Source organism: Arvicola amphibius, chromosome 1 (assembly GCF_903992535.2).
Source record: "Arvicola amphibius chromosome 1, mArvAmp1.2, whole genome shotgun sequence".
Classification (NCBI taxonomy): domain Eukaryota; kingdom Metazoa; phylum Chordata; class Mammalia; order Rodentia; family Cricetidae; genus Arvicola; species Arvicola amphibius.
In genome coordinates, this window is record NC_052047.1 from 17,247,157 (window position 1) to 17,262,259 (window position 15,103).

General features: G+C 38.3%; 2 protein-coding genes across 2 annotated transcripts; both read right to left on the bottom strand.

Annotated features, from left to right (window-relative positions):
- Positions 1–1,233: 1,233 nt before the first annotated feature.
- Positions 1,234–2,441, bottom strand: LOC119805066 (zinc finger protein DZIP1-like). Its single transcript, XM_038317247.1, is given in 2 exon segments — positions 1,234–1,463; positions 1,466–2,441. Coding segments are annotated over 2 exon segments (1,206 nt in total).
- A 4,038-nt stretch (positions 2,442–6,479) lies between these two features.
- On the bottom strand, positions 6,480–14,564 carry Prr27 (proline rich 27). Its single transcript, XM_038317734.2, has 5 exons — positions 14,514–14,564; positions 13,291–13,314; positions 10,035–10,058; positions 7,813–8,733; positions 6,480–6,512 (listed from the first exon to the last, which is right to left on the bottom strand). The coding sequence occupies exons 1-5, from the start codon at positions 14,562–14,564 to the stop codon at positions 6,480–6,482; spliced, it is 1,053 nt and encodes a 350-aa protein (XP_038173662.2).
- Positions 14,565–15,103: the final 539 nt, after the last annotated feature.

Below are 15,103 nucleotides of genomic sequence, written 5' to 3' on the forward strand. Positions count from 1 at the left end.
CATGAGATATTCAAATCACCAGAGTTCATCCCAGCAAAAGTCTTATGCTTTTTATTTTTATTAGGTATAGTAATAAGAGAAGTCATTAATATTTCCACCCAGTTATCCCAGAAACAATGTTTTGGTCTGAAAGAAAGAGTAAAAGAACACTATATGCTTGTCACTGAATAAGAGGTTACAAGTCATATATATATATATATATATATATATATATATATATATATATGACAGAAGTTCATGTTTTAGGAATGTTAATATCCTGATGAATGTCATAATTGAGTTGTTACTTGCTATTTCATTATGTTGATTAGCTCACCTCTGGTGGGCTTCATGGTAAGGTCTAGGAAGCTTTTGGTCATGGATGTTTTATTGTTCTTGCTTTTCTATAGTCTAATTCTTGGAAAAGAGACAATATTTTTCAAAATCTTTTATAACATTTTATAAGACTATTGCCAAAGACAAAGTAATCTCCATGTAGCACATAAACCAATTTCTGTGAGAACAAAATAATGATCTTACAAAAATAGGAATCACTGAAGAACTGTATTGATTCCCTTAGGTTTGTGTTATTAATGATCAAATATTATTCACTTTTATTCTAAAAGTCTTTCTTAATATTTTTTGTTAATGTGAACAGTCCTTTATTTATTCTTGCTTGTAAATGAGAAAAAAAACATCAGTCTCATATACAGGCCTTCAACAATATAGAAAAAATTAAGCAACAGCATCCATTGAGATCACCACTTAACCAATAAAATGATTTTGAACATATTTTAAAACATAAAGAAGTATTTGTAACCTGGGAATTGAAAATACAAGTTTTGTAAGGCTGCATCGGTGCATGGGGTAGGGTGGTAACCTGTGTTTATGGAAATGCAAAATCTATATACTATTATGGTCAAACAGTGGCAGGAATGTGTGGGGTTACCAACTCTTTTAGGATGGGATCCTAGATTTATCTTGCTTAACGGGTAAAGTATCAAACTGCCTTCTAAATGATGCTTTATACTTATAAATAAGATAATCTCTTAGCTTTCTGTTTGTAGTGGGTAGTGGCTAATACAGACTTACAATTCACTTACAATTCATGCAGTTGTGCAGAAGAGGTTGCTATGGAGCTCTCATCCCTGAGACATTTAACACACACACACAAACACACACACACACACACACACACACACAAGCACACACACACACACAAAACGACATGGAGAAGCAAGGGGTGGAAAGATTTTAAGAGACAGACGATGTGGAGGATTGTTGCAAAACAGCGTCTGCAGGACCTGACAGGGCTGTTGCGCTTATCACTTCCACTGCGGTTGCCTGAGAAAGATCTGCATCTGCTCTGTGCTGCATTCTGCCTGGAGAAGTTGAAGTCCGTCTGGCCACTGGCTTACTTGCACTCAAGGCAGTGCAGTAGATTTCAGAAAGGCTCAGGATATGAAAGTCAGTCTTTAAACCTAGGAGTCTCTCTAGGTGCCCATACTGAGCTTGCCCTGCATATCGGATTTCTGGATTTCCAACAGTTGATACTCTAAAGCTGAATTCTTAGAAGCCAGGTCGTTAATTTCCTTCATAAACATCTCCTTGGCTTTTTCCATCTCATCAGTCAATTTCTGCCTTTCTTCCTCCCCCCACCTACCAACTAACTTCTGGAAGTCCTCGTTTGTTTTGTCGTTAGAGATGCTAACTGTGCGGCCTTGCTGGGCAGCCTCTAGCTGAGCCTTGGTGAACTGCAGCTGCTGCTTCAACCTGTGGATCTCCCTCTGGAGCTTGTCATTCTGTGCCTTTGTACTTCTCCCATGACAAGCGGATGCAGGGTGGCGGCGATGGATGTGGCTCTGTAGAAAAGCTTGGTTCATAAAAACTTTGTCACAAAAACCGCAGTGGTAATGACTGGCTTCGACCTGGCCCAACATCAGCTGCTGGGCGGACAGCATCTTCTTCCAGCCCCTACACTCCTGTTTGAGTCGTCTGACCTCGTCAGCCTGCTTGGTGAGTAGCTGTTGGTTCTGCTCACAACCACTCAGGTTCTGGCTTAACCGTTCCTCCACCACCTTCAGCTGCGAGGTGAGGTACTCCTGAGACTGCAGCAGGTATTCAATGGTGAACTGTGCCAGGTGGATGAGCTTCAACAGCAATGGGTCCACCCCTAGCTGACAATGTGGGCACTTCTCGTCCTCCAGCTTGCAGAAAGTGATGTTCACGATGTTCTCCTGAAGTGTCGCGATATCTGTGGCTCCTACCACTTTGTCCACATCAATGGCACCCAGCCGCCTCCAGTCCACATTCTCCAAACGAGGCCGGAATTGGAAGAAGGGCTGAGGTCCAGATGCCGAAGTGGTGGTGACGAAGACCCTGGATGATGTGCCTCCCTCTAGGGCATCTTTTCTCTCCACGCTGTTGGACTGAGGGTAGTAGATACGTTTCTGGAAGGGCATTCTTGAAAGGCACCCCTCTGCCTACTCTCCTGTTGGAGGAGGAGTGCAGTCTCTCCTCCCAGGCCAGGACGCCTGAAGTTCTAAGTCACACATTGGTGTGAGCAGGGGAAGACTTGGTTCCTGCTTCAGCGGTTGCAGCCTAAGATCTAGATGTCTGGGACGTTGCTATGGCAGCACTCAGCTTCATCTTAAAGCTCAAGACCTGTCCGCCCCTAGCATTCTGACTGCACCCGAGAACCATACAAATGAGGAGTGCAGTGTTGTGTATAACTTTAAGTCTTACAGAGACTTCCAGTTCATATGACTTTTGTTTTGGGAGTCTTTGGGGCTGGGATTGCCTGAGCTTTCCATAGGCATCAAGGAGCCAAGAAGAACCATGGAGGATTGAATCTACCACGGAGGACTGAACCAACTATGAGCCTCCCCCAACCCTGCCGCCTTTCTTCCTTCTGGCATTTCTGTTGACTTTGGGCTCCATTCCATTGAGCTGGCAGGATCCGGAAGAACAAGGCAGCTGTTGACCTCTGAAATATTACCAGAACTTAACCAGTGTGTGTGTGTGTGTGTGTGTGTGTGTGTGTGTGTGTGTGTGTGTGTGTGTGAATGTAAAGCCCGCACCTAGAAGATGCATGAATAAAGAATAAAAGACTGGCTGGGTGGTCGTGGCACAAGTCTTTAATCCCAGTATTCGGGAGGCAGAGGCAGGCTTATCTCTGTGAGTTCGAGGGTTCGAGGTCATCCTAGTTTACAGAGTGAATTCCAGGATAGCCAGAATTGTTTCACAGAGAAACCCTTTCTCGAAAATCAACCAACCAACCAAGCAAAAAAAAAAAAAATGCAAAAACAAAACAACAAGAAAGAATATTTGGCTGAATCAGGAGCTAGTTGAGGAAATAATTGTGTCATCAGATAATTAACTCCTTTAAAGAGATAGGCTTTACATTTAATTACAGTTGATAATACTAACTGGTTGATTGAGATATTCTCTGTTTTCTTCATTTTTTTTAGCACTTTTGGGGTCTGACTGACAAAAACATCTATTTTCAAAGTGTATAAATGGTGTTTGACATATATATATATGTATATAATATACATGTGCATAAATACATGGATACACACAGAGTAAAAAGATTACCACTATCCAGTAAACTGACATTTTCCCATCACCTTCTGGGGAGTGACTGTCTTTAAGCCTTCTCCATACATTCCTAGTCCACGATACATTAATACCATCTAACTGCAGCTTTCTCTCCAGAACTTTTGGGCTCTGAACTGAATATCAACACCATCTGAGCACTCTTTATTTATGCCAGCCTCCCTTGGGTGGTATTAATCATTCTAGACTCTACAAAATTTGTCCTGGGGTTCCAGGTTTCCAAGCAGGAGCTGGACTTTGACAGACCAGGGATGGAAAAGCCACTTGCTGTATTACTGGAGAAAAACAAGGCTCTAGCACTTCTTAGCAGAGAGGAAAATCATGCACTTTTCTCTGCCTTGGCTTCCTCATTTCCCTTTGGAATGCTGCCATGGTGGTAACTGATGGAGGACTTTCATTGGTTAATTAATAAAGAAACTGCTTGGCCCAATAGGACAGAAAATTAGGTAGGCGGAGTAAACAGAACAGAATGCTGGGAAGAAGGCAGTGGGACAGACACTTCAGGCAGTCGCCATGCTTCTCCTCTCTGAGATGGATACAGGTTAAGATCTCTCCTGGTAAGCTACACCTCGTGGTGCTACACAGATTACTAAATATGGGTTAAAGGAAGATGTGAGAATTAACCAATAAGAGGCTGAACCTAATGGGCCAGGCAGCGTTTAAAAGAATACAGTTTCTGTGTAATTATTTTGGGTAAAGCTAGCCGGGTGGTGGGACACAGCCTGCCGCTCCTTCTACAGGTAACTTTCTAATTGGGAATATTTTAGTTATCCTGTCTCAGGCTTATCACGGGACCACCATTTAGGGTACAGGTAACTTTTCTATTTTTTTGCGATGTTACAGAGCAGGGAAAGTTCCATTCTGATGCAGTTAAGGGTAAGATCTTGATTTTTTTTCTGATATGGCAAGAAAGTGACTTATATTAGGAGGGGGAAGACTGAATTGGGTCTATTTTTCACTAATAAGGTAAGACATGCTGAGGTTTGCTGTCTGTTCACCAACCTCAGGGCCAACTGGGGAGCATATCGTCAACCCACTAATTTCAACTTAATAAACTTAATTTCAAACTTCTGACTTTCATGTCAGGAGAAAATAGATGTTTTTATTTCAAACTGTGAATTTTGTGGTAATTTGTTGCAAGAGCCAAAAGACTCAAATCACTGTTCAAGAGCACATTGGTTTATCCCACCTTCCCTTTACAGTGACTTTCTAAGTCCATGCACTCTTGGTACGCTTCTTCATCTTGCTGTGAACACTTTGTAGCTATTTCATGGTTGGCAAGTTATTGCCTTTAAAATAGAACAATAACTATTTGTATGACTATTATCAGGGCTTAAGGATTGTAAGGAACATGCAATGGCTCTTGAGACTCAGAAGTGCACTGTAAGTAAGTATTAAATGCTTTATTCAGAAAATGTGCTGTCATTTTGAAGCAAAGGAAATGATGGTGGGTGGAGAAATGGTCAAGATGATTTCTAGGGGAAAGTATTTAGACACAAAAGACAATAATGTAATATATTTGTTTTGTATTCTAGAGACTGTTTGAAAAAATGTACTTACTATTAGCACATATTTAAATTGTTTTAATTTCTTTAGCCATACCTATGAAGTATATATTTTATAATTTGATGTGAAAGTAAATAATTCCATCAACTTAATTTTGTTGTACGGTCTAAGGAAATCAAGCACAAGCCAATCAATATGGAGAGACTGCTAGCTTTAATAACACATAGTAAATGATTTGGCGAGAAAAGAAAGAACATTCAGATTTCTTTGATTTATTCATCAGCATCTGTAAAAAATAAAATAACATCAGTTTTGGACAACAATTTTTCAAATTTCTTACAGATAAAGCAAAGTTATTTCTCTTATGAATTTGCTATGATATACTACATAGATTTGTCATCTAAAAATTTATGTCATAATACATGATTAAAAGAAGTAAAGATTTCTTCTGCTTTATTACAGATGCGGCATTCTTACAATTATATATTTCTATAGGAATTAATAAATAGTTGAACTAAAATGCAATGTAACAGTTTATTTGAACACATAGATAGGTATCAAAATAATGGCCTTGAGCGGCTGTTGATTTAGATCAATACTGTCTTTTGGTATTGAATAGTTTAAAGGAAAATTCTTTCTCCATTTTAATTTAATGCCTTTCAGAAAGGCAACATTTTCCTCTTTGCCTGTTTCTCATTGAGTATCTTACATGTAATAAACTTGAAACACATGTCTGTGAATATGTGAAATTGTTAAGTGCATCTAATATTGGATATTATTCACTAATAAGTCTCTCATCTTAAATTCTAGTAAAATAAACAGTGCCAAATAATTTAGCAGTATTCAAGGTTGAAGTAAAAACTGAAAATGTTTAATGTCATTGGAAATGACTATTGTTAAGGTGTATCACTTATAGTCCTAGCTACCATCAATTTTACTTTCAGTGTATCTTTAGGCATTGATGGCACCTCAGTTTTTAGAATTTTGATCTGCTTGATGGTCAAAATAATGTCTCATTATTTATTTGTACAGTAAACATTTTAATCATAACCTTGTAGTAGCTTTGCAGTAGGACAGAGGAACAAGGGCTTGGAAATAGTTTAATCATATTGTTTATTTTGCTCATTGTGAATATGAAAAGGGGAGATGCTCAAGTGAGCATTTTTGCCAGGACCTTCATTCTTAGGACAGTGACTGAGGTGAGATAGAGAACTTGAAACTGGGAAAGGATGCAAGCTGGTAGACAACATACAGAACTGCCCACTGGTCCTTAACGGGCAACACTTCTCTTGAGTTTAGTCTCCATGCCATTTATTGAAGCTTGTTCCTAAACTGATGACTATTATACAGAATAGTTAGGTCATAATCAATTTGGATCAGTTTGAAGAACCTCCTATTCTCAAAACAGCCTGAAAAAATTCACACAGTACATAAATTCATCATGTCTTAACTTCTGGGACACAGGAAACCAGTGATTGCACCTCACTTTCTCACTTCTATATTGTAATATATATATAATAATGTAATATATTTGCATATATGTGTATATATTTACATGTATACACACATATTTAAGACAGTTTCAGGAGAGGAGCTGTGGCATAGTTCACCTACAACACCCATATCTCATTGGTACGAATGACTTACAGATAGAAATGAATAGTACTCTCTTTTCCAGGAAATCTCACTTCTCTACCTAAAAGGAAAAGGATATTTTATATAAATATAGTCCATTTGGTAGCACAAGGGCTTTCTTTCCCAAATAATTGAGCAATTCTGAGATGTTTTATAAAAGGTCAAGAGAAATCTGCTTACAGACATGATGAGTAACATAAAGTGGATTCCCTCTCTTGTCTGAAACAAAATATGTGCTTCATATTACGGTAAAGGAGCTGGGTGTGGTGGTGCAAAGCTTTATTCTTAGCATTCAGGAGATGTGCCTCTGCGAGTTCTAAGACCCTAACTGAAAACCGAAATAATTATGATGAAGAAGAAGTTTCTCATGATTTGAACATCATGTTGTGAAGAATAGTTATTCTTCACAGGAAGCAGAAAAGAGGGACCAGTAATTATTTTAGCATATTCTCGGCACAGAGTCCAGGAGTACACATTATAGGTTAATGTCGAGTGTTTGTGCATGCATGCGTGCGCGTGTGTGCGTGCGTGTGTATGTGTGTGTATTATCTGTACATAGTACATGGGAAAATATTAATTCTTCCTATAACATGACAAATAAAGTAAATTTGTCCAGCTAATGAGTTTAAAACTTTTATATGTGCCTGGGGCATGTGGAGGCCTGAAAAGGATGCTGGGTCGCATGGAACTAGAGTTACAGAAGCATGAGAACTTCCATGTGGGTGCTGGGTCTTCTACAAGAATAAGTGTTCTTAACTATTGAGCTATCTCTCCGGCACCAGCTCATCATTTTCATCTAACAGATAGTTTATCAAAGATGTGAGATATGAGAAGATGTGAGAGAAAACAAGAGGCATTGGGGTGCGTTCTAGTAGAAATATTCAAATATTCGAATTCTGAAAATTTTTTTCATGGGTATATGGAAATTCCTTATACACTTTCAATATTTATTTATCGACTAACTGTCTACTAAAATAGCAGCTCCTAATCCTGGAACAGGTGTTTTTCTTGTACAGAAGTTGTGTCTTCCCTTCTACAAGCCCCACACACTCAGCCGTAAAGGAGGTAACCCACCTGGTACAAAACAAAAGGCAGAGGTTCTTGGCTACCAGATTTGGCCTCCACAGGCTCCGCTCCCTCGGGTTTCACTTCAGGAGACTCAGATGTAAAAGGTTTTCCCACAGCAGACTGGCTCACAATAAGTTCAGCCGGAGGAAGTAGGCTTCCAGCAGGATCAAGGGCAGGAGGCCTGACTTCAGCAGCCGGACCTACAACAGGCTCAACCGGTATAGCCTGGGCTACCGCAGGCTCTCCTGAGGCAGCTTTGTTTTCAGCAGACTGGCCTGGAGTGGGTTCTGCTGGTATAAGCTGGGCTGCAGCCACAGACGGTAGTGTAGGGGGTTCGGGTGCCACTGGGTGGCCTGCAGTAGGCTCAGCTACCCCAATAGGTTCAGGAGCAAATTGGGCTGCAGCAGGTTCAGGAGCAGCAAATTGGGCTGGCACAGGCTCAGCTGGGGGGGCTTTGGGTTCAGGAAGTGGTAGGGGTGGTCCAAATTTGACTGCAGTAGGCAAGCCTGAAATAGTTTTATCTACAGAGATCTCAGGTACCATAGCTTCGCCTACTGCAGGCACTGCCACGGTTGCGCCAGGCTCTGCTGTAACGGGTGAAACAGAAATCTTTGGAGGTATGACAAAGGGATATGGCCTGGGAGGAGGGGGTGGGGGAGGAGGGAGAGGAGCCGATACTGTGGGACCATTCAGTGAGGTATCTGAGGGATAGTTAGGGTTTTGGAAGGCATAGTGAACTTTAGAAGTTAGAATCCAGGGGTATGGAGATAGCCCTCTTTCAAGCTCAGAATTTCCGGGGAATTTGGTGATGGTATTTCCTTGGTGATTGTCAAGAGGAGGCAAAAGAAAAGGTGGCAAATTATCATTCCATAAGCCGTATGGGATATTGAGAGATGGATTAAGTGGGTAGCGATGTCCAAAGTAATCCTAAATAGAAGAAAAGGAGTTCATTCTAGTTGACCGTCTATACTCCTATTTCAGTTATGATTGTGGTCATATGTAAGTAATGATTTTTAAAAGAGCACCCACTTAGTCTTTCTTAATAACTAATATGCATTCATAATAACTGAAATAAAAATAGTTGGAGAAAATAAACCCAGGATGTAGGAGAATCACTTTGGTGTTGCATACTGAAGAAGAAGCACTTTGTGTATAGGCAGTATATTCCTGCAGAAGGGCGTGGACAGAGGAGAGAAAAGCAGGGCTGACGAGATGAGTGGACTGGTTCTTCCAGCCTTCTGCCCACCATGTTCTTGCTCCATGCCTGCTGCGCTTGGCATGCTTCTTGTCTCTAAATTTTTCCATGGAGGCACTCACTTCCGTATTCCTCTTCCAGAGATAGGATACTGTGTGTGACCTGTGTATTGGATCTGTCCTGTTTTGATCAATTTCAACTCCTTCAAGGAATTGTTATCAGAAGAGTGGGCAGGAAAGATGGAAAACAAACTTGGCTTTTCATATATAATTTCCCCAGACCTATCTCTGGTTTTAAATGGGTATTTCAATAAAATTGGTCATGATTTTTCATCAAATTTTAGTATTTTCTCTCATGATAAGACCTCCAGAAGTTCCTCTGGCTGTTCTATATTTGTCTATCCCGTTCTGGAAGACAGTCTGGAAGCTCAGGTCACATAATTATGTAAGAATTCACAAAAATAGAAATGTTTGTTACTCATGCATACATATTTTATGTCACGTCATAAATATTTTTTATGAGCAGACCACCCATGGTGTACAAATCAAGATCTTAGAATATACATATCTTCTATAGCTGCAGCCAAATTACAATTCAAACAATTTTGACAAACTGAACTTAATGATTTCATGCCCAGTTGTTTTATTTAGATTCATTTCAAGGTGTTTTCCTAATAATAAACTCCCTTTGTATATAGATTCAGTTTTAACATTTTTGAAAGTTCTGCCCTCCTTCTCAACTATACTTTATAAGATTATGTTTCATTTTAAAACCTACTCAACCTAAGAAGTAAGCACAATGGTAGGCAGGATATATATATTAGCATGGGTATGGGTACAAATGTATGCATAAGTGGGCCATGAGAGGAAAAGAAGTGAGCATGTTCCTAAATAAATCCCCATTACTTCAGGGAAAAACATAATAAAACTGAATTATTTAACATTATTTGATGGAAAATGATATCTTAAAGAAAAAAATATTATAAGCAGTATATTTTTCTATTTAATTATAGATAGATGTGAACATACTTTACCTCTTCACTGGGTGAGGGTGATTTCTGAAACAGAGAAAGACTTGTTTTAAACTTGGTGTCTTTGAAAGAATAACACTTCAAATCTGTGCTTTCAGTTGGAGGGGTTGTGAGTAATGAAGTTTTTAGAATTTTCCTTTTTAAGAGCCATAGATGGTTGACTTACTTTTAGCTTTCTATAGCTATATATTATCTTATTATTGTTAATTTTTCTTTTGAGACAGTATTTATGCTATGTGACCTTGGGCTTGGTACTTGATATATAATCCATGCTGATCTCAAAGTTATAGCAATCCTCATAGGTTGGTCTCCTGGGTTCTGAGATCATAGGTATGTACCATAATGACTGACTTTCAGTAAACATTCTGTAAATGCGTATGACACCTGACAATATTAGTGAGGGAAGAGTCTGAGAATCAATGAGACAATGGCCCGGGTGGAGAGGGAAGATCCAGTATTACTATTCTGTTAAATGGACATAACAATAAAGTTACTTTTAATGATATACTACTGTACCCATAGATCAGTGCATTGCTCAATTGCCACCAAAGTATTTGCTTTTTGCAGCAGATGGCAATTAACACCAAGACCCAGAACTGGACAACATGCAGACAGTGAGAATCCTCAGATCACTTAGGAGGCAAAGGTTGTAAGAGCCAGAGGTGGTGAATGACTCCAAGGAAACAGTGTCTTCCAGACACAAGACTGATCCACAAATGAACTCACAGAGACTGTGACAGCATGCACAAGAACTTCACAAATTCTAACCAGACACATTCCTAACACAGAGAAGAGGAAGTGGGTACAAAGTCCCACCACTAACCAAGAAGCTATTTGCAATTGATAACTTCTGCTAGAGGGGGAAATTGGCTTGGTGGAGTAGTTTATCAATACTACACAAATACTTTGTTTTTGTGTGTGTATGTGTGTGTGTGTTCTTTTTTTTGTTATTGCTTAGTGGTTTTTGTCTTCTTAATTTTATCTTGTTTTGTTTGCCTGGCTTTATTTTTTTTAGCTTTTGGATTTTTTTTGAGAGAGAGAGAGAGAGAGAGAGAGAGAGAGAGAGAGAGAGAGAGAGAGAGAGAGAGAGAGAAAATGAAGTTGGGTGGGTAGGGAGGTGGGGAGAATCTGGGAGAACTTGGGAGAGGAGAAAACATATGATCAAAATATATTGTATGAAAAGTTCAAAAGTAACAACGAAAATGCTATATAAATAAATAAACCTTAAAGAGTCATGTGATAGAAATGGCTTAGGAGACGGCTCAGTCTGCAAAGCGCCTGTTGTACAAGCATGAGGAACAATCTTTTATCTCCAGCGTTCACCCAAAAGTCAGACTAATAGAGTTGGGCAGAAGGGTAAATATGGCTAAAACACGTTGTATGAAACTTTAAACTCTCAAAGGACTAATAAAAAATAAATAATATTATACATGTGGAATTATTGTTTACAAAAGCCAGCCACAGTGGTATTAAGCACCTATAATCCCAGTTTGCGGGATGGGCAGGTAGGACATGAAGATAGGAGGGTATTCACAGCTGTTGGCCAGCTGGCCTGGCCTAATCCCTGAATGAGTAAGAGACATGACCTTGGCTTGAAATTTAAGGTAGAGAGCAACTGTGTAAGATACCAATGTTGACTTCTGTTCTTCACACATGTGCACACACACACACCACCATACTCATGTACAGCCCCCTATGAAGACATGAATACAATCCCCTACCCTCTCAACACCATGAATATTCAAGGATTATGTCTACCCACTTCCAGTGCTTCTTTGCTGCCACTTCGCTTCCATAGTCTATTTGGAAACTTTCAAGTACCAGAATCAAAACTTTTTATGTGTTTTCATAACTAGTTCCTTGTTTTCAACAGAGGCCACATTATATGCTCATTTGTGCTTACTTCAAAATCTTAGCTATTAAATGAAGTTTTCAGCATATTTTCTCAGTAAATGAACTTTTTTCCAGGGATTTTGAAATATTTAAGCTTTTTCTTGAATAGTATTATTTCTTTATATTTATGTATTTGTACACACATATGTATGTATGTTGTAGGCACTGGGATCCTAGCTATTACAAAATGTAGCAAGATTTCTTTTGCAAATACCTAGAATACGACAGCTGCAGCTAACCAAACTTTCCATTTAAAATTTAGTATTGTTTTCCAATTTTAGATTGGTTATCTAGAATCGCCAATCTTAAAGTCTTCCAATAGATCATTCTTCCATATTCCATAAGGTATAAGATATGCACAAGAAATAACTTCCCAGGACAGGCACAGTGGCAAAAGTCAATTGTTTTTTTTTTATTATAGGTTAAAGCACTGCAGGATTTGATGATTGCTAACTTAAAAATCAAAAATAACAAATAAAAGTCTTTCAGTTTTGAAACGTTTTAAAAGTTTTCATCTCATTTAAAAGTAAGTTTAATTGTTTTTATTCAAAAGCACTGACATCCTGGGCCATTTTTTGGGGGGTTTTCTTTGCTACACTTTCCTATTAGCCCATAACACACTGATGGATAAGAACACTTTTCATTGGAGGCAAATATTATAAAAACAAGCAAAGAAAATAAAATAGCGCTAAGCACTTTTGTCTCCTACATGGAATAACTTGTGACTATTTGCTGCACAGAAATTATGCAACTCCTTGGGGTATGATCATATACCATTTCTAGTTTCCAATATCTAGATGAAATTCAGTCAGGAATAATGGTAGATGTCTAAAATCCCAACACTTGGTTGCAGCAGGAGGATCAAAATTAAACATCATGGTCAGAGACACAGAGTTTGAGGCTGCCCTGGGCTACATGAGACCTTTTCTCAAATCTCTCCGCTTTAAAAGAAAAAACCAACCCATATACAAACAAAATACATAATTGAATATATAGTTGCTTATTATCTCATGTTTTCTGTTCTAATATCTCATGTCATCATTGTCCATTAAGCTATATTACTTAAGTACAAATTAACAAATATCATAGATGCATGATGTTAAATCAGGACATAGCAAACTTGTACTACACTATAAAAGGAGAACATTTCATGCTTCTTGTCATCAGAAATGTAGGTTTGCTGGTAAATATGTTTATCACAAGTATACTTATATTCCATACATTTTTGTCATCTAACATGAATAAATTAATAAAAATATTTTAACAGCAATCAAAGTTAATTGTATTGCCAAGGATATAGAGAATCTTTAAATACAAATATACTTAATGTAAAACATGTATTTTTATAGAAATGAAAATATTTTACCTTATGAATGAAGGGATAGCGCCTCTAAAACAAAGAAAAATATTTTAATGTGGTTATTTAACTGAAAACACCTGCATTCAAACTTTCCTGTTACTGAAGAATTTGCATAACCTTATAATCTTTTCTTAATATGAGTCTGTGGTCTGAATCAAGTAGCTTTGCCATCATAATTATTATGATGTTTTGGACAGGAAGTGTTAATTTGTCTGAACAGAATCTGGTTTGCAACACTGTGTGTGCAGAGAAATCTTTTCCACATGAAAGGTCATATGACTCTCAACCATACATGTTTTTACTTTTCTCTTTTACCACCCTGGTGCTGCTATGTGTAGATCTTACAATGTTTTCTAGTGAAATTTCATTATGTTTTATGAATTCACCATAGTTAAGGTACCCCGAAGAATAGAAACTAGTGTAGGAAACCCAATATATACTATTTTATGAATTAGAAATTAACTTAGAAACATTTAGAGGACATAATAATAAGTTGAAATTTAGCTAAGAATAATTAGAAGTGTCACATTGTCTGAATTTCTACTCCATCTTAGAAATATTGCTAATCATGTTCAGTAATTATCTTACTTAGTATTCAAAGCAATTACTTGGAGTGGATGTTCCTAGTTTCCAAAAGAGAAAATTTAACGCACTCATTTGCTAGTATTAAAATGCTTTCAGGTCAGGTATTGGGTGCCCTTGCCCTTAGTCGCAGCATCCAGAAGGCAAAGGCAGACAATTCTCTGATTTTGAGGCCAACTTGGTCTCCATAAGGGGTTGCAAACCAGCCAGAACTGCATAGTGGGATTTTATGAATAATAAAAAAAGATCTAGAGCCTCACTGATTCACATTCCACTCATGCCCATTTACTTCTGCTCCTTTGAGTATCCTTTGATTCATATTCATACCCCATAGCTATCGCAGCAATGAGATTTCACTGCCGGAGAAACCCTGCTAAGATTATCTATAATGCTTCCTTCTGCCAGCTTCCTGCATGTGAACTCACCTCTTCTTCAAGCTGTTGATATGTTCCATGTTTTAGAACCTATTGTTTTTGCTTTTGAAAATTTCTTTTCAGGATTTTGACAAAGCCCAATTTACGTGCGCAGCATGTTTCTCTGACAACATGTATAAACACTGCACTCATTTGACTGTCAGCGTGACTTCTCACCACCACGTAGTGGGTATTTCCGCCCATTGCTGCAGACTTGAGAGTCTAGTTACTTACCCTCTTCGCAAAAACAAGACATATGATGCAGGCCCAAAGAAGTAACTTCATTTTGTTTGACCCTGTGAACAATGAGATTTGTTTTTCAGAAAGTATACAGAAGGTTTTAAATTATTTCTCTCAGAGAGAAACAGGTGTCGTGTGGGTTTACTTGTCTGACAGGGAAGTCACTGAACAGAAAGGATGTCCTGCTATTTAACTGCTGTCAGCATGGTTTAATGGGGATGACACTAAAGCCCATTCATTTTCTTTTTTCACTTTTCGGTGATTAATCAATTTAGAACTCAATTTTCTTTATATGGAAGTAAATTCACTTTGTTACTCAAGGACATCTTTTGCAATTAATCTGTTTTGGAGGATATATCAGGAAACAGAATTGCTCTAAGTAGTAACTCTGTGGGGTGTTTCTTTAAGACTTCGCATCTATTGACTCAGTGGGAGACTGCTATCATCTACCTAGAAAAGTTCTTATTTTCAATTTTTTTTTGCATATTAGACCTCTATTTATCTCATATTTTATGTCACCTAAGAATAATGGAGTATTCATATGTTTATGTATATGTCTTGACATTGTCTTTTGGGGGGAGGAG

Excerpts from the sequence above, each read along its gene's own strand:
- Prr27 (XM_038317734.2), bottom strand. The coding sequence starts at position 14,564 with ATGAAGTTACTTCTTTGGGCCTGCATCATATGTCTTGTTTTTGCGAAG. Across the intron at positions 10,059-13,290 it reads GCTATCCCTTCATTCATAAG|AAATCACCCTCACCCAGTGA; the intron begins GTAAAATATTTT and ends TCTCTGTTTCAG. Across the intron at positions 8,734-10,034 it reads CACCCTCACCCAGTGAAGAG|GATTACTTTGGACATCGCTA; the intron begins GTAAAGTATGTT and ends TCTTCTATTTAG.